Source organism: Eucyclogobius newberryi, unplaced genomic scaffold (genome assembly GCF_026437365.1).
Source record: "Eucyclogobius newberryi isolate DKJ021-1_F unplaced genomic scaffold, fEucNew1.0.hap1 SCAF_16, whole genome shotgun sequence".
Taxonomy (NCBI): Eukaryota; Metazoa; Chordata; class Actinopteri; order Gobiiformes; family Gobiidae; genus Eucyclogobius; species Eucyclogobius newberryi.
Window position 1 is genome coordinate 21,906,799 of NW_027315790.1, and position 19,682 is coordinate 21,926,480.

Genomic DNA, 19,682 nt, shown 5'->3' on the forward strand with positions numbered 1-19,682 from the left:
GGCCAGAGTGAGTTTTGCCTTCATGGTAACGCTAACAACAACTCGCATGCTACCACTTCCTGGTTCTTCCTGGAGAATAAAACGCACCCCAATTAGATGCAGAGCGGACTCATTTTGCCGGAAAAAACATCTTGTACTACACCAAACACAATTGGGTACAGCCTCTTTAAAACGTGAGGGATGAGGGAACGTGTTTGTGTGAGGAATGAGGTAAGAGTTGCATGAAAAAAGCAGTATTGAGCTAAACAACACGTACCTATTAATGATCCGTTGAGAAAGAGAGCCACGCCGATAAGAGTGCCGATACAAAGTGCCAGGATGAAGGGTCGTCTCCGGCCCCACTTCAGGGTGCAGCGGTCACTGGCCGAGCCGATCAGAGGTGTAAACATGAGTCCCAAAACGGGACTCAAGAACCAGGTAAGGCTGTAGTATTGTTCTGGAAGACCTGCGAATACAGACAATAACTGTGTTAGACTTAAAGTGGAAATATGATGCATTATTCCTATTGTTATTGGCCATTAAACATGCTCTTGAGTAACTTTAGTTCTACGTATCTTGTTTTAGAACTAAAAAAAGAATATTTACAACAAATATAATTACACTAGTGCCACCACTCAACAGTTTAAGATACACATTTCACAAAACAAGTTTTCAGTTTATTTCCTGGTCTCAGCACGGTGTTGTACAGATCAGGATAAGACGACAGAAAACCACAGAACAACTCCGGCAATGATTTATGGACTTAAAAACAGCAAAGAAGATTCACAGAGCCATGTCAGAGTTTCAAAACGTCAGTTATCGAAGAAAGGTCAGTTATCGAAGAAAGGTCAGTTATCACAGCGCTGCAGAGAGGACTGCTTATGACTGTCAGAGTGGTGAGGATTTTCTAACCAGGATTCCTCAAACTAGCCCGAATGAAGATAATGCTTCTCTAGGTACGTTTTTGATGAGGTTAAAAAAGTTAAATTGCATAATATGCATCCTTTAAAAGGGACCCATTAAGATGTTCATTTATTTTATAATTTTTTCTTGCCACATTTTTTTTTAGTCGTCAGTTTATTGGCTCAATATTTTAAACTCAAAAACATTTGAATTGCTTTAAGAACACATGAATGAATGAATGAATGAATGAATGCTGCACGCATTGAGTTCTCGCACCTTGGGTGACTGGAGCCTGTCCCAGTGACATTGGGCCTTACACCCTGGACAGGGGCCAGCTCGTCAGCTCGTTTTTCTAATGCAGATGGTAAATAAACTTAAACACTGAAATATGAAACTCCAAGATGTCGGCTTAGACAAACTTTATTGATCCACGAGGATCATTCTGACACAATAGATCAATAATATGATAGAAATATCTGTCAACAGCGTTCTCAATTGACAGAACACTCAGCCACAAGAAGCACTTCCCAATTCTCTATCGTTATCAATAATTTAGTTTGAACAAATATTTGGGACGATCGTAAACAGCACTGATAGTGACAATACAGTATCTATTTGCAGAACTGCATCTGTTTATGTGATATCTACTGTCACACCAGTTACTTAAAACCAGACATCATCAACACCTGCTCCGAATCCGAAAACTGTACTTATCCTCAAGGCCATTCGTCACATCTATTCAGCTCCATTAGATCAGTGCGCAGACAGTAAAGGGTGCCCTGCTCTAGACTGTTTGTGAGTACGCTTCCACTGGATTATGGCACAAAAGACCAAGACACTGAATCGTCTGAGCTGGAGGAAAACTAGAAGACTCAGGAGATAGGGTTTCTATGCCTTAGAAAGTAGGTTGTCTCGCAGGAGTTTTGTGCTTTAGTGGGTAAATGGATAAACGCTATGCTTTTGTTCGTACAAGCCAAATGCACAAAGGGAAAATAAGGGATCTTCAGTCATTACAGTCTATTCACTTGAAAACCTTTGACATGTTCGTAGTAAAAACGCCTGCAACTGCATTACAAGCAATTTATCTAATGGTGGCTTTTCAAGAGGAAAACTGTAAAGGACAACCAAATCCCACTATCTTAACAAATCAGATTAATACTAAATGGAAACCTGCTTTGTGGTATTGTACTTGGTGAGAACAGCATGAGTGAATAGTGGTATAAAAGTATGTTTAATTAAGCAGCAAATGAAAGTGCTTAGGCTATTCAGACACAGAAATTCAAATGTCATACTTTGTCTTATACCGGTACTTGCTTTAAAGCCTCGCATGAAATAACAAATATGATTTGGGCACAATTTCTGGCCATGGCCGTCTACAAGTTACATCTGTTTAGCAATGCAATGAAAAAAAAGATGTATTTCACTTTTTGAAGTTTAAAAGTATTTATTGTATATTACCCAATTACATCCTTGTATATTACCTAAAACCAAACGATGCACTGTCTAATAAACTGTGGTTTAATGTAATTGTATAAGCCGAAAACTGAAACATAACTTCACTGATAATCGTAATTTTTATATGGACTATAACAATAATAACAAAGATAGCCGCTTTATTAAATCATCAAAATGTCAAAAACTAATGACTTTACTATATGTATTACAACTTACTTTGGAAATATTCGCTATCTAGAAACTTCAGTCACCATATTTCAACCTTTATTTAGTTGATAACGCATCTAAAAAGTCTCATTGTACAGTAGAAATTGCTTGTGTAACAAGAATAACTAAATGGTAGAGTCTACGAGGCGTGAATCCCATGAACAAGAAGTTCCAAGTTCTACAATAGTGTTTCTGTCACACTTCTATATAATGTTTGTTATCCAACCTTTACAAGCAACAAGTACACATGGTTCATATTAGCTTTCCTTGTCTGTAGTGATTTGCTTATTAATAAGCGCTAGGGCTGTGCAATCAATCAAATATAAAATTCAGATCCAATCGTTTCAGATGGTCAATGATCAGATTGGTGCTGAATAATTGAGAGGTCTACAGCAAATCTTCTGTGAGTAAAAGCATGTGGTTTGAGGAATAAATCTGACTATTTTTTTTGTACCGTAAGTGTCGTTTAAGCTTTATACAATTTACACACACAATTATATGTATTTCTTATAAAAAATAAGATTGAATCAAAAATCATGATTGATCAATACCAGGACAAAATAATGATGATTTTTACCATATCAATCAGCCCTAATTTTACATTTTAATCATAGTACTTAACATATCAAACTAATATAAAACGGTACCAAGGTAGAAAAAACAAAAACAAAAGAATTTCAGATTTTTATATTCCTCCTGTTACGGCGCTGGGCCTGGGCCTGCCTCGCTTTACTCCTTATGTCTGTTTCATAACGTATATGAAACGTACTGTGCTTGTACTAGGCAAATCACATGTTTTCATACAGCTGATAGTGCATAATTTAATTTGAGTTACACCTTTCACTGCACCCCCTTAGTTGAGTGACCTTAAATAAGTACACAAACAATTTAAATAGCAAGACAGAATGACAATTTAATCTACTAAGCTTTATCGCTGCCCAATGTCAATGTGCAAAACCGTATTACCACTAAGCAGCATTTGGCAGACTGTTGTTGTCTTGTCTGGGCCTGATAGACAAAGTACAGCATTAAAAGTACTGATTCTACCTTGATTTAATTACATTAAAAAAGCTTCAGGGTCCGTCTGCCAAAATGAGGTCAGACTTTAACACAGTAAAAGTTAAAAAGTAAAAAGAAAATAGGTCAATGGATAGAATTTACGGCTTGTTTGGGCAGGAAGTGTCTTGAGGCGAAAAGTGCAGTAGTAGCTATAGGTAGATAGAAAAGGCAGTTGATTCAAGTACAAGGAGGAAGCTCTTTAATAGACTGCTTATGGATAATAAAAAGATGATCTATATCCACTTACTGAGTGTCTACTTCAGCTAATTATACAACGTTATTTTTGGGCTTGTATTTGGCGGCCTCCTGCACAGATCTGTTGACGGCGCGGAGCTCTCGGTTACTGAATGTGACCCAGTCGAGACACTTCACCTGGGAGCAAACTGCACTCACTTTACACTGGGGCCGGGGTTGTTCTTTATACAGTGGATTCTAGGGCTGCAGTCGACAAAAGAGCTGCCACGCCAATTAGTCGACTCAAAGGGACAGTGGCGAGAAACTGGCAAAAGTTCTCCAAGAGTGTCTGACCCAAAAAAAACTGTGCAAAAAAGGAAGCTAAAACTAAATGTACAAACAAATGCTCAGCTCACTTTTTGCCTTTCTCGTTCTGATGATGTCCCATAAAAATCTTTAGAATCAAAATAGAAAAAATGGTCAAATAATAAACATTTTGGTCAATGTCAAGTTTATTTCTCTAACACATTGACAACAACGCCAGCTGCCCGAAGTGCTTCACATACACAATTCATGGTGAAAACATGATAAATACAAATGTAATTACAAACACAACTAAATCATCATCCAGTCGAGAGTGCGTTTACTCACTGTGATTCCAGTTAAAAAGCCTCACAATGCAGTCTGCTGAACTCTAAATTATTACTTTTAAACATGAAATGAGTAGTTTAAACTCAAACTTATGACTTTCTATGGGGCTTTATTTTTTCGTTCACAGGTGAAAATAGGCTTAAGTAGGGTACAGATACATAAAACATCTACTAAAGTACAGTACTTTTACTTTTGTGCTTTCCATCACTGACTACAGCGTTGTTGGTGATGTTCTGTCCAAATGGTGTTTCCCCGTGTTTCCTAAAGGTCTCGACCCCGGTGTCGGACCACAGACGGGTCTTGGGAACCCAGTTACTACGGCGACTCCATCACCTTGACTTCCTGGCTCCAAATATGGCTGTCACTCTCAAAGCCCTTCCTGTGTTCCAACAAAAAAATGATGCTTTCTTCCTGGCGGCGGACTTGGGTGTGTTTTTTCACCGAGGTTATGACTAAACATGACGGTCAAATGTATATGGAAGCAGAACTCATAAAAAATGGGTGATAACACGGCAGACAAGAAGCACTGATGGGGATCGGACTGTCTAGCGCGTTTGTCAACATCAAAACAGGAAAACAGTAGCTAATAAATACTTCCAAACACACTAAAGGCATAAAGCAAGTAGTAAATAAAGCTGCGTCCCTGTTCCCACAAACTCACCTACACAAAATAATAAAAAAAACTCAAATTCCCACAGTGCAGCGGGGGCTAAAACACTCTCATCTAAGAACAATGCTGAGAGACCCAGCGGGCAGGAAGTATTTGCCAAAGAGAGAAAAAGAAAAGGAGACAGAACCGAGGAAAAGGAGGGAGAGAGTGTGAGAACAGAGTGATAAAGAACAAATTAACAAGAAGACGAGTACAAAAGAAGAGAGATGGTGAGGTGGTCGGAAAATAAGTAGAAGAAGAAGAATTGATTGATAGGCCTGTAAAAATAACTAATTTAAGAGTGCAATATGGTGCTACAGATAATATCAACCATTAAGTTTACCATTGAAACTACTGATCTTTCCAGTCTTTTCCTGCCCACCAAATTCAGAAGTTAGTAAGAGGTAATCAAATTTAAGATAATGGTTTAGGTCTGTGGTATTCGACAAACAAGACTGTATCGGGCATAAATTAGGGCTAAACCAGGTCTAAAATGAGACTAAACCATGGATAAGTTATAAATAATTAACCCAAAAAAAGAAAAAAGCATGAATGGAATGGTCTCGAAATTGAGTAAATCCTAATAGCAGACAATAACAATCAGGAATGGCTTCTGCACATTGTTGGCTTTTACGCTGCAGATTTAAAGTGTCGTGTTGACAAATGAATCTTATTCAATCCTCATTTGAAAACCTCTTCTTCAGCCAGTGACCTTCCACTCAACCTCACAACTAAAAATGGTCCGCAGCATGTGACTTCACTAGTGTTTATTCATCAAGTCCGGGTGCAATGCAAATTTGGACTTCAAACAATAACACCCTCAGAAATCGCAGAACCGTTTAGAAGCTGAAAATTGCAGCACAAAACGCCTTTTTTGCTGCTGATAAATGTATCATATCATACATAGAATAAGCCGTGTCCCACTTCAAAGTAAAGTTTAAAATCAGTTGATGTGAGCAGGATTTGTTCTTGTTGCACAGCATTCCTCTTGTTTGGGGATAAAGAGGGCTTTTTGAATTTGCACTTCAGTGTTTGTTTTAAAGGCTTCACAAAGCGGCTTTAATGAGATTTTTGTTTCAAATAAGGCCTCTGTTGTATTCCAGGAAAAGAAAAATAGTGCTGGTAGAGCGGTTAAGGCACAGCACAAGTACGCCAGGCTCCAAGTGCAGTCGTGAGTTCAAATCCAGATTCAATTTACTGCATGTCCTCCCTTCTCTCTCAACCCCATTTCACGCTGTCTTTCCTGTCTAATGAAGCCTACTGGTCAAAAATGAAAAAAATTTAAATACTGAATAAAATATTGAACCTGAAATGATCCAGCCTAATACTTTGTAAAGAGCAAACAAGAAACAGCAGCTTCTTTGGTAACAACTAAACATGTTGAACAGGTCTGAGCCTAAGAATAGAATATTTACTTGACAAAAATACATGAGTAATTAGCTTTGAACACACAAACAGCCGAACACATGATGCCTGTTACTGTTATGTTACCTGTTATGTTGTTTGTTCAAAAAGCAAAAATGTTCCCAGATTTCTAAACTTCACCCAAAACACGCTCAATAAAACATACAATTTTGGACATCATTAAAGGTGCACTAACTTTTCTGGTGAAGGGTCCGACACCTGCTCGTCCCACCGTGGATGTATTAGATTAACTGGATAAGGCCCGCCCCCTCTGCCCGCAATCCAAATTGAGTAGTGACTCAAAGCTAACCATTGAAAGAGTTCGGCTTGTAAAATTACAGACACTTCCTATTAGTCTGAAAATAAAATAGAAGGAATATCAGAGGTTCTAAAATCCTCCAAATTACATTTTTGACATCACAGTGATGTACTGTAATCTGCTGTCTGCGTGCTGACTTACATCGCGCAAAGCATCATTATGGAAAGTTTTAAAAAACACTCTTAATAGAAGAACTCTTATAAAACAAAAACTCTTATAAACAAAACTCCTATAGACAGAAACACTCATATCTTAATAGGGAATAGAGGGAAAAAATAAAGATAAAATAAAATTTAAAAAAAGCTAGCATAAGACAAAATAATACTAATAATAATGGTAAAGTAAACACTCTTATTTACACCAGTTATATGCACATGAATATGACATTGTTTTGGCGACATGCGTCAATGAGCGCACGCCATTGACTTGAATGTCAATGGCGTGGCTTCGTCCACACTGTGCTGTTATTGCTTGCGTAATGCTCCACAATATGGCATTAAACATATCTACATGCCCTGCTCACAGTACGAATGGATGTTTTTCAAGTACAAACTGCGATATAGATACTGTATGGTTTATGGATAATGTACAAATGATTTTCCCTTGTTTTTTTCATGGTTTGTTGATTTTTTCTTTTAATCTCAAAATTCCATTGGTCAGTTTATGCCGTTATACCAATCAAATCAAAAATCCCAATGACGTTCCCATTCATAAATACACACACAAACAAAACGGTCGTAGCGTGAAGCGGTGTGAGAAAACGACAAGAAAACCAAGGCGTGAAACAATGAGAAAGCGAGAGTGAGTTCAGAGGTCACGAAGGGAGAAAGTAAAGGGGAAGTGTTGAAGGAAAGGAAGTAAGGAAGCAGGTGTTTTTGAATAAACAAAACACGGACCGAGTTCAGGTCTGGTGACACGGACCGATACGAGACGAGAGAGGGCGCAGGGACGGGGAGCCGGTGACAAATGGTGACAGGAGTGAAAAAATAAAAAAAGACATGTATTATTGATAAAGGCCTGGCTGCTGGTCTGATGCCACGCGGAGAGGAGTTCTGCAGCGCTTGTGATTTCATTAAAACTACATGAACGCAATATGTCTTTTGAGTTAGAGCGCACTTAACTCAAGGAAAGACATTCAATTGGTACATTTACACGACCAGTAAAAAACTAGAATATCAGATAAGCCAATAGTGGGATCAGGTTTTCGCTGTGTGCTTACGTGAATGAGAGAAATCTGATCATCCAAAAGACCTGGTGACACGTGTCAGTTAAACAGAGGATTTCTAAAGTAAAGTAAAGTACAATGAATGTTAAAATAGCTCTTTCAATCTTCAACATTTTTCTCTTTCATTTTTGTTTGAACATTTGAACATTGTAGCTACTGATTTGTTTTAGACAATGAATCATCAATTATCAGTAAGTTTGTGGATTTTTAAAAATTATTTTATTATATTATGTTAAAGGCGGTATGGACGATTTATGGACAGCTCGAACTGTCTTTCTCCGTCTTCATTTTGCCCCGTACACTGAGGGAACTATATTATGATAGATCCATGCGCTTAGGCACGCGGAAACGTGGGGACGAGCCTGACGCGGCTGCAGGTGAGCGGTAGGTGCGTTTTATGATTGATACGTGGCAGGACAAATGATTTATCCACGCCACGAGGAAATATGATAAAAAATTTGCTGAAAAAAATCGTCCATACCACCTTTAAAGGTTGAATGGATGATTTTTTGGGCACAAATCTGAGTCTTATTTCCTCGTGGCGTGGACTGCCGATTAGTCCTGCCACGTATCAATCATAAAACGCACCTATTCTTAAATGCATTGTTTTGTTGCAGAAACAATAGCAATAGCAACAACAACAAGGAAATCCATAGACCATGATCCTTTCCTTAAAAATAAGACGTTTTTTGTTAGCACTTATGTTAATTATTTGAAATTACAGTAACAATTGGTACTAAAGTCTGGTCAAAGTATTTTTTTTAAAAGAAGCAAAAAGTAGCATATCTACAAATCTGTTAACCTCTTCCAAATAGTGCCATAAACATTGTACTGTGATGATAATATTGAACAGTGTGATGTGCATATGGTTTCGAGTTGTGACCAAAAAAGTAATTTGTTAGCTGCTCTGAGCAGCCAGGACAACATGTGCCTGTACATGTAAATACATGTATAGGCACATGTATAGGCACATGTAAATACATGTACATGTAAATACATGTATAGGCACATGTAAATACATGAACATGTAAATATATCATCTGTTTTCCACCACTTATCCAGGGAAAAGCTCAGGCAGCAGTTTTAGCATCAAACTTTTGTGAATCTTGATGATAATGTTATTTTTTAATCAATGACAAAATGTGCAAAACAAAATCTTATCGATCAGATATTATTTGAATTTTAAGGCGTTTTTACAGGTGTAGTGACTCATTGCTGAACTTTCTAGAACCTCTTAATTAATCATTCACAAAGTGCATCTCTCGGCTCGGCAGTTGAAAACCAGATTTAGTCTCATTTAACACTTTGGTGTCAGGTGCTTCATAGTGTTAAACCCCCCACCAGCTCCAACTTCCTGCACAAAAGGTGCCATTAAAATTGCATTGAGAATGACTGGCTCTATTCACACACACACGCACGCACACACACGCGCGCACACACACACACACACACATATGCAAACATAGATCGTGCTGTCCTCTGTTATGTAACACTGCAGTAAAGTCAGAACCTCCTAGCAACACTCAGCAAGACCTATGAAAGGGGAGAGAAGTTTAAGAGGATTTGGCACAATTATTTTGGTATTATATGGTACATAATGTGGGATGCATGGGATTATGAAAGAACTACATGTACTAAAAAAGGCTTGAGTGGAAATTGAAAGGGGAAAAAGTATAGTATATTGAGGTAAAAGCCAACAGTATTAAGCACAACATACGGTATCTTTGCTAGAGAGGACATAAGTGGTAAGTCATACAATCCTGAATGCGCCTGAAGAATGTGACATGGTGCTGTTGTTACTGCTATTTTGAAATGTTTTTTGACCTTCAAGTACAAACCACAATTCCTAAATGTGCTTCTTTGTGCAACCACTGAATGCATTATCATCTTCAATTTAAGCGATAGTACGGACTTAATAAACATTATCTACTTATCCCTGCCCCATGTGAAGTAAATGGGTTCAAATCAAATACTGATTTTACTAATAACAATTGCAACGTTGGTTTTACCACAGATTTGTAGAAAAAGATGATTTGTTTACAATTTTTGATGTGTTGTCATGCCAATATTCCAATCAGAAAGTAGAATAATGAGTTTCACACTTTGAGTTGCCTGATTAAAAAAGCAAAATCAGCTAATGGTATTCCAGATTCAGTTGTGATTCTGTGTCCATTTAAACATCTTTTTAATTAGTTGTTTTAGCCCAGATCATCCTTAAATAATATATATATATTTTTGATTTAGATTTCAAAAAGGTTCATAAATCAAATACTATACAAATAAATCCTGCATTTTCCGGACTATAAGTCGCACCTTTTTTCATAGTTTTGGCCGGGGTGCGACTCATACTTATATTTGTACTTGTGTACTTATAATTGTACTCTGGAGCGACTTATATGTGATATTATTTGTTATTGTCACACTTGCAACCACCTTTCATACTCCAGTGCGACTTATATATGTTTTTCTTCTCTATTATGCATTTTTTGGCTGGTGCGACTTATAGTCCGGAAAATACGGTACATGAAAATACAGAGATAACCTTCAGTTTAGTCTTATCATTTAATGTAGAATGCCCACGGTAAATGGAGCATAAGAATGAAGCATATGTGACGAGTTATGACTGATCTATCTGATGCTGAAGCTCGTACTGGCATTGACGCCTCCAATGTCAGATCGATAAAACCAATCAGTGTGGTCTTACATAACTCCAGCCCAGTGGGTCACAACAGTCGGATTTATTGGGCTCCACTCTGCACCTGACTTTACTGTCCAAAGCGGAGTATAAATGCATTCCACGTCTTTATTCAACTGGTCAGAGAAACGTGGATTCATGGAGAGGTCCCAAAGCAATTTCGAAAATATAATGTTTCAACTCTGCGACCAAAGATGGTACATTTAAAATTGAAAAATTAAACCCATTACATATACTTTTCTGTCCCTCAAATAAAGGTATACATTTTGGATCAACAATTATATGCCTTTAAATTATTCTAGGTCTGATTCCTATTTATTGAATGATTAATAATTGAATGATTTGTCATAAGAGCAAATAAAATAAAATATATTACTCCAGCTTGTCTACAACAATAAAACAAAAGACAAACAACTCCTGAGTACACCATTATTAAAGTAAGACGGTGAAGTATTTGTCATTCATCACACGTTACACCTTATAATTAGTGTCGTCTTGAATTATGATGGAACTATTGTCCGTCCATCTCGAAGCAGCCATTACTCTATTGTTATCAATATTCATTTCTGTCAATATCGCCCACACTTATTATGTAGCGGTCCCAAGTCTGGGTTGAGATTTCTCAATTTCTCAATTTTGAGAAATTGAGAAAACAATGACAAACATAACTACCAGACATTTTTGGACTTTAAGCTGCTACTTTTTTTCCCACGCTTTGAACCCTGCGGTCATAACAACACAGTTTGTTTTTCTTTTTTCAATGGGTATAGTGATTAAATTCATTTCTTCAAGAGTGGGGCCGTCAAGATTATTAAGTTAATCAATAGTTGTGATTATTCAAGTACATTTGTAAGAACTGAAATATAATAATAGTGACGCTTTTATAAGTTTATTTATTTATTTATTTTTTTTATAAAATCTTTAGGCCAGTTAGACACATTGAGGCTTTTTGGCACATTCACTTTGTCATTCAGAAAGTTCAATTTTGTGAAGCTGGCGACAAAATTGAGGCATAGTAAGTACTGTGTTATAGTATAGGATTTCACTGTTTTTAATTATGTTTTGAGTATAAATATTTGAGGGGAGTCTGTCGTAAACTAAAACAAGAATGACATGTATTTATAAGTTGCATGTAGTGTATGTAAAAGCAGCACATTTCACTTTATCACATGAATAATTGAAGCCTTTGTGATTTGCCAACTGTGACCATTCAAATTCCATTTAAATTTGCTTGATGTTGGAGTTCCATTTACAATCAATGAACTTGTATGTACAATGATGGAAATGTCCAAACACAAGCGTCTCTTCGGTGTTTGGGTGAAATGACCTAACTAATCCTTTTGCAGTGACCCTCGTGACACAAAAAGTTGTTGACAGGAGTTTGACTGAGGCATCGTTCCACTGACCTCATCTGGATTCAAAAGGTCCAACTGTGGCGTGTTTTCACTCTGTGGTGCTGCAGTTCAGATTTGAGATGGTTTGAATGCTTCTGGAGGGCAAGTAAATATCTGGGATTATGCCAACGACTGAGCCACCTGTGAGGCCAGACAAACACTCGCTCCAACAGTACATTTGTGGGAGAGAGAAGAAGGAAACTGCACGTTTGCCAAATCACCTACTGGTCACTTTTGGTACCGCAACAACAAATAGTACTTTTTGGTTCATAATGTGTAATCCCTCGTTCGTCCAGTAGTGTTCCATTGTAGCAAAAGATTCAGTTGCAGTCATCTGGACTTTTATCATCTATGTCCAAGTTACAAGTAAAAGAAGCTCAGTCAAATATTAGTTAAATACTGATGTTTTAGCTGGTATTGAATGTAATTTTTAATATGCTGTAAAAATGTCTTTAAGTAAAGAAAGTACTAACTTTGAGCTTCGTTTTTTTCTTCTTTTTTTTTTTGAAATATAATAAAGTAGAAAGTGTTATTTAGAAAAAAAATAAACTCATTTAAAATACAACTCAAGTAAAACAATCCAGTGCTTTACTAGTTAACGCCCCTGTCTGTACATTTGGTTTCCTCTGTGCTGCAGTTTTCTCTACCAAAAATCATTATGGCACTTCTGGAGAAATAACAAGTCTGCACATAACCGCTGCATCATCTCACACCACTAGCCTAATGTCGTCCTTCACAACATGCACACATTGGTCTTCCTCAAAGACTTCTCTTTTTTATTTCCCTTTATTAAACCAGGAAAACCCACAGAGATTTGGAAGACAAAGACTTCATCTTAGTAACAATACCCAACCTCATCATTCTTCTATCAATATTCACAGTTCATATCTCCATTTGCTCTCTTTGACTTAATCTCCTTTGTCTTGAATCCCTAATATCACGTTATTACTGACTACCCATAATATAATATTTAAATAGATCTATGTTGCCAAGCTGCTGGTAGTCACCTGAGAGAGGCTTGGGATGTTTGTTTTGATGACTTCACGTCCCGGGAGGCAGAGCGACAAAGGACGCAAAACAACAACACATGCTGCAGCATTCCTGACGTCTCTAACAAGCAGGGCTGGTTTATCTACAGTAGCCAGGGAAAACACACTCCCACATAAACACATGTATAACAACACAGGTATCTGCTGACCCTGTGTTCTCACACTCACAACTTGGACAGGTTTAGGAAGTTCCCAAGTGAATTGGGAAATATCTGCTCAGGGAGCACAGGTCTATTTAGGCCTGGATTAGTCCTGCTTTAGTCCTGGTTTAAACCTGGTTTAGACCTGGTTTCACTATATAACCTTGAAGACATCATTCCTTCATCTTATAACACTGTGCATAAAAACAACAACATACCATGTATTTAACCAGGAAAATGCCACTGAGAAAGTAAAGTCTTTTCACTCTTTACCGTCTAGTAAAGCCTATGGGCCAAGAATCTTTAAAAAAAAAAAAAGGAAAAAAAGAAAGAAAAGAAACAGTTGACAGTTGGAGACAGTTTCTAAATTTGTGTTTATTATCTGGTATTTTGATCTTGTAATTAAATTTTTTCGTGATCATTTAATTATACACTCAAATACAAAATGTTCAGCTCTCATTCCTGTGGTTGTTACTTTCCACTTTGACTAAATCATAAGTCACATCCTTAAGTATTTGCCATGCATCAATAATGAAGGCCAATTCAGGCAGGTAACTTGTCAGCACGCAACTTTCTTACCCCTTGTGACTGAAAACATTAAAAAATGAACAGTTATATAAAAGGCCTAAAAATAACATGTGTTTGTCTCCTGTAAAAGAGGAACGTGTTGGAGACAGAGGCACAAGAGCACAGCGATAAGAGCCGAGGCAGGCACAGAGGTCCATGGGCCCAACTCAAGTGAAAGAAGTGTGACAGTGAGCAGACAATACAAGTGAAGGCATTAAATCAAAATGACATTAGACAAGCATTAATGTTAAAGTACTAGCTCTGGCTTACCCTGTCTGTAAAAAAACATGTGGTTTAGAGGTCAGACTTTGGAGGAAGAAATTTGTGTATTTTAGTATGCACAGATTAAAAGTCTGTAGTAAATGTCCATGAAGTCAGTACTAAAATATTTTGAAAAGACCAAATAATAATGAAGAATTAAATTATGATCTTTTTTACCCATATTGCCTGGCCCTAAATGCTGTATTACGATGACAAATTAATTCAAAGTTGTTCCAAAAAATAAATAAATCACAAATTACCTGTAAAACACTAGGTTATTCCACTTTATTTAAAACGATTCATAACATTCAACCCCCCATGCTTTTCAGCGCATTCCTGTTGAAAGTGAATTATGAACCCAATGCTCCATGTCCTGACGCTTTCACTTCTAAACCAAATTTTGATCTGGGCCCTGAGCCTCTCATGAGTGACTGGGTCAGATTAGAGTGATTAGTCGTTGTGTGTCTTCTACAGTGGTTTATATAACGCTGCGTTACTGTGTCTGCAAGGTCAGAGAGATTAGAACATGTGCATGATAGGATCACTCATGGATTAGGCCTGCTACCTGCCCCGCTGCACCCAGGGCTAAAACTACCCAAGATCAGGTGTTCCCGGCTGCAAATAGGTGACAAATATGAAGTTGCATGCTTAAAGTTGGTGAAGAGCTCTTCTAGGAAATGCTGCAAATAACTAAGTGCCAACTTTAATAGTCTTAAGTCTTGATTAAAGCCGTGTTACAGCAAATAAAGAGCATTTAAGTCATTGCAGATGATTTTATTGCTCAATTTAAGAGGGCAAAGGAGAAAGTAATTGTATGTAACTAACTACTACTATTCTAACAGCTTTTGGTGTTGTTGATCAATAAAGATTTGGAAACCGACCAACTCCCGTCTCAAGTTAAAACAATTGCAGAGTGTACGACCTGAATTGAACATTTCTCCTGGATTGTAGTAATCTGTTTTGGTAGGAGATTGAACAAAAGGTTTCCCCAGCAGTTCAAATATTCAGGAAAGTAATTTGGAACATGCCAGCCACAGATTAATAAACTAAGCTATAACAAATCAACTCTCACATTTCACATCGTAAAATAATAACGCAGAGAAGAATGGCAATATTTACTAACTGGTTTAAATCGAAAACAGGGGCAAGCTTTGATTTAATCTGATTTTGATCCAGTTCGATGTTTATTCCGTATTTAGTATGATGGGATGATGATTTGCTTAAACCTTGCTTTGTACATGGTTATTTTACTGAGTCCAGGTTGCCGAAGGCGCTTGAGCGACTATTACAAAGTGCGTGCATTAGTATCAGCCTTGATTCGATTTTGCCTTTGATTTCCTCTTCCTGTCATCTAGAAGCGTTTCAGCGCGGAACTCGAGCATCAGCTTTACGCCTTAATGCGACTGAGTGATACACAATGATACGAACTCAATAATGGACAGATTAAGTACAAAGCGAGTGGAAATTCCAAGAACGGAAGAGACACGCAGAGACCAAAGCAGGAGGTGAGAATAGACACTGAGCTGGTTCAGAGCACGACGTGTTACGCAACAATGTGCCCAGAGTTTGAGAGTGACAGGACAAGCATTTAGGACAGAGTGATTCCACTACACAACAGGGAGACGGGAAACTGTTTACGAGGGCTGCAAACCTTTTCTTAGTCGACAAATGATTTTTACTGGGATTAGGTCATGGTCTAGGTCAAATTTATTTATACAGCACATTTACAACGACCAGCGCTGGCCAAAGTGCTCCACACAAGAGCAACATAATTAAATCCAATGCAAACCGATTATATTCTGTACAAATAGCTATTGTTGTGTTAAACCCTGTGAGTTTCTGGTCTTGAGTGCACTTTGGTTCAGATACTTGGCCCGATCAAAGAGACACCTAATAGTTTCCAGTGCTTTGGCCAGCTCCACGACACGCCCTTTTGAGCTGACTAATCGATTCACAGGACGTGCCCGATTGTTTACTTGCTTAGCATTTCTGTTCCATGTACTGCCTCAGTTGCTCAATTGTCGCAGTCACAAGGTAAATTAGAATACAATACTCGTCATTGTCAGCCAATCAGAGTCACCTTCTTTTGCCGGTCATATGATTCACATTATATTGTCTCTCTTATGTGAACAAAGAAAAATGTGAACCGTGGCCAAAACTATTAACAACTTACAAGAAATGTGAAAATTAAATAATTGTTATATTCCACAAACCCATTAATTGTGGCTAATTATTTCTATGACGCTGGGGAAAAGTTAAATAAAGTTGATCCCATGAACAATTTGTCCTAAAAATGGCCCAGACTGGTTAAACTAGGTCTAGCCACTGTCAATATTTGTGAGAACAGTAAACAGCTTTAACTCGTCTTGTTTCTACTGGAGGCAGACAGGTGGCCCCAGTCTGTGTTTTCTGCTCCATTAGTCGTTCGCACACAGAGATTTTAGAGGCCGCAGCTCCACGACCAATCAGCACGCAAATGCAACCACCCTGCGCACCAATCAATACGCACGTGCTTATTTTACTTTGGATCACGTTGTAGATGCGAAATCAAAATTGTGGTTGCAAGAAACTCAATACAGTTTCTTGTGACATAGGCAGGGCCCAATAAAAAGTTGGCATGACTAAGAAAAGACTCCTGAATATGTACAACTTTATCTTTTTTGTAACCGATGGACTCCCATTTCCCAAAAGTGTCATGCACAGAGCTGATAACAGAGCAGAGTTGCCACATTTATTACCGTGCAAAGACCAATACCTCAAAAATGCTATAATGAATTGCAGAACTGTCACGTTAATATCGACTTATCATTCAATAAATAGCAGATGAAACAATATATTTTGGGGCATAATATTGATCATATGTATGTTTTCTCACTTTCTCCTGCACTAATGGGGGAGATGTTATCTTTCTTTTGGTAATATGGTAAGAATTAAACTGTAGGGGTTGAATAAGTCATGTCTATGGCTAATTATTATTTCTTACTTACGATATTTATTTGTTGGAGATAATGTCATTTTATTGGATAATCCTGCTTTAGAGTTAGTGTCAGTGGCATAATCTAGTTGAATTATTATTGTTTATCGTGATTTTTTACTGTGGCATTTTCTGTTGTGTGTTTCTTTTTTCTGTATAATGATTAAAATGTATTGTGACAGGCCTGAGGATTTGTTCAACTTCAGGTTAGTCTTTGTTAACAAACACTGAAAGGTTCCTTAGCGTTTCCTGCACGTGCCATCTCAGCAGACTTCAGCTCTAGACTTTGGGTTCAGTCGCAGGACAGAGCAGCGAGCTACAGCCATGTAAGGCAGAAGTTTCTGATCCTTTGTGGGGATTGTGTAAATATGACCTGCACACACACACACACACACAGCCATACTTGGCCGACTTTGTGTGCTGGGGTTACACACACAATGGTCCCCCTCAACAAGAGCCAAACTGTCGGATTATTAGCTCGCCTTTTAATTTGTACCACCACACAAACTGACACACAGTTGGTGGATATTCCAAATCCTATTATTTGAAAGAAAACTGCATTTGAAGATTAAGATATATATCTATTAATCCCTTTTGAAGGGATGCATTCAACCCATCCTTCAATGATGTTCGGGCAACCTGTGAGGAACTCGGCTGGGTCAGGGAAAACTAGATTTAAGATTGCCTTTGTTTGTTTTGGACCAAAAGTTACATACTGCACGTTTATACAGTACCACAATATCTGAAATCCTCTAATAAGTTGGATAATTCCCTTGCCTTGCCATTCAGACTCAGGAAAGACTTATTGCCATTGTCAGTGAAGACAAACCAAGAACTTGCTTTGGCGATGTTTGTCATTATGTATCGTCTGCCTGTTTTGGCTTTGTATATTTTTTAACTTTAATACTATCTGTTGTTGAATTTGGTCGAATTGAAGCAAGCGTTGAGTGAGGCAAGTTAGTAAGACAATTTGGACATTTTCTTGTCGTCTAGCTGCATGCTAATGTAAAGGCCAGCCTGAATGGAAGTCTATTAGCCCGACAAGAAAAGCCTGACCCGTGAGGATTAACCGGCCCAAATACCATTGCACTCTAAAGTCACAGCCTGGGTACTGTCTGCTGCGTTGATTTAATTTTTCAGACTAATCACACACAGTTGCATCTCTGTGGTTCAAAAATCTACTAAGAACGGCTCAGACGCAGCGATACAAAAAAGTGGGTTAGGGCAGCTTAATCAGGAGTAAATTTAGAACAAAAAGGGCTAGTGAGCTGATGCTAGCACACGGGACCATCCCTGCAGTAACCATAATTATGATGATGAGGGGTATAAATAATAACGGCACATTCTATTTGATTTTTATGACAACCAAACATATGTAACACCAAGAAAATGTACAGATTAAGTAAGCGTTTGTCGTTGTGTTGGAGGAGCAAGCAAAACCGTAGGTTTTGTGCTTTTATTTTATTATCAATCAAAATTCACTCCTCAACATTGGCACTGATTTGCTACTTTGCACAGAAACGTGGCAACCAATCGATGCTTTGGGTTTATGGGTGGAAAATCTATCGAGTGAACCACTGTTGCCCAAAAGTGATCTAGCAAAGGAGCAGTGGTGAACCATAAAATGTGGTTTTAAAGTTAATCCTGATTGATTGAATTCTCTTCTACAGTTTTTGAAGCATGGCAACTTAAGAGTCACGACACAGGCAAAGTGACCTGCCACTCTTCACTCCTTGGTTACATAAGTGAGGAGTCATGGTTGAAGAAGAAAGAAAGGGAAGCTACTGCATAAGAGAGGTGACTTTGGCTTAGAAAACACAACTTAACGAGTATCTTTTGGCTTTCCAATAAGTAGGAGAATCTTTTCAATCTTGAGTTTGCACATTGTCCGGCCAAACAAAAGGACTTCTGGACAAAATGGGACTTGGCATTTACTCAGAGCTTGTCAAAGATTGCACTCCTGTCAATGTGACCGCTGGGCTGTCCCTTTGTGAGTTGGCAGGATTGGCAGTAGGGGGGGTAGAGCAAGCCAGGATTTTAAACTGTCAAGGTGTCCGCTTAAATGCCACGGCAGCATTGGGATAACACGAGGATCAAGTTGGTTATGTCACCGACTTGTAGGGACGTCTTATTACATTGCACTTCATTATCACGTATTTGTTTGCGTCGAAAACAGGTAGTATCCATAGTAAATATATATATTTACGTTGTTTTGCTTTAAAATAGAGAGTGTGTTGAAAATGGGCAGTTTAAGATTGAAGCTAGCTCTTATTTAAGGGACACCACCAATCACTGCAAGAACTGATCAAGAAAGACACATTTCAGACACATCAGCCTAAACTGACTTTCCATCCTCTCCTCTGCACCATTTAAGTCACTTGTGCCCATTTTGCAAATTCTTTAGAGGCTTTAGGGAAAAAAATATATATATATATTGCCTATACCAATATCTGCAACAACAATCTGAGACATGATGCACTAAAAGTGGACGGTGAAATGGTGATTGAATATATTTGTTGTTTTAATTGTAACTGTGTAACTGTTCTGCTCGTCTCCATGGAGTTGCTTTTATATTTC

General features: G+C 38.0%; 2 protein-coding genes across 18 annotated transcripts in view; one reads left to right on the forward strand and one right to left on the reverse strand.

Moving 5' to 3' along the window:
* rplp1 (ribosomal protein lateral stalk subunit P1) overlaps positions 1–19,682 on the forward strand; it is a 264,746-nt gene that overhangs the window by 130,401 nt on the left and 114,663 nt on the right. The window contains exon 4 of one of the 14 annotated variants that reach the window (XM_072447933.1): positions 5,211–5,224. The exons of 12 other annotated variants lie outside the window; for them this stretch is intronic. In XM_072447933.1, the coding sequence (XP_072304034.1) occupies positions 5,211–5,212 (2 nt within the window). In that variant the 3' untranslated portion in view covers positions 5,213–5,224. Of the gene's footprint in view, positions 1–5,202; positions 5,225–19,682 lie in introns of those variants that run through there. One more of the 14 variants, XM_072447898.1, reaches the window with a different exon arrangement.
* The window catches only part of slc45a4a (solute carrier family 45 member 4a), a 70,585-nt gene that overhangs the window by 13,802 nt on the left and 37,101 nt on the right, over positions 1–19,682 (reverse strand). For all 4 annotated transcript variants that reach the window (XR_011927040.1, XM_072447891.1, XM_072447892.1 and 1 more), the window contains one exon: positions 257–445. Coding sequence is in view for 3 of the 4 variants with exons in the window: in XM_072447891.1 (XP_072303992.1) it covers positions 257–445 (189 nt within the window). In the remaining variant the exon portion in view is untranslated. The remainder of the gene's footprint in view (positions 1–256; positions 446–19,682) is intronic.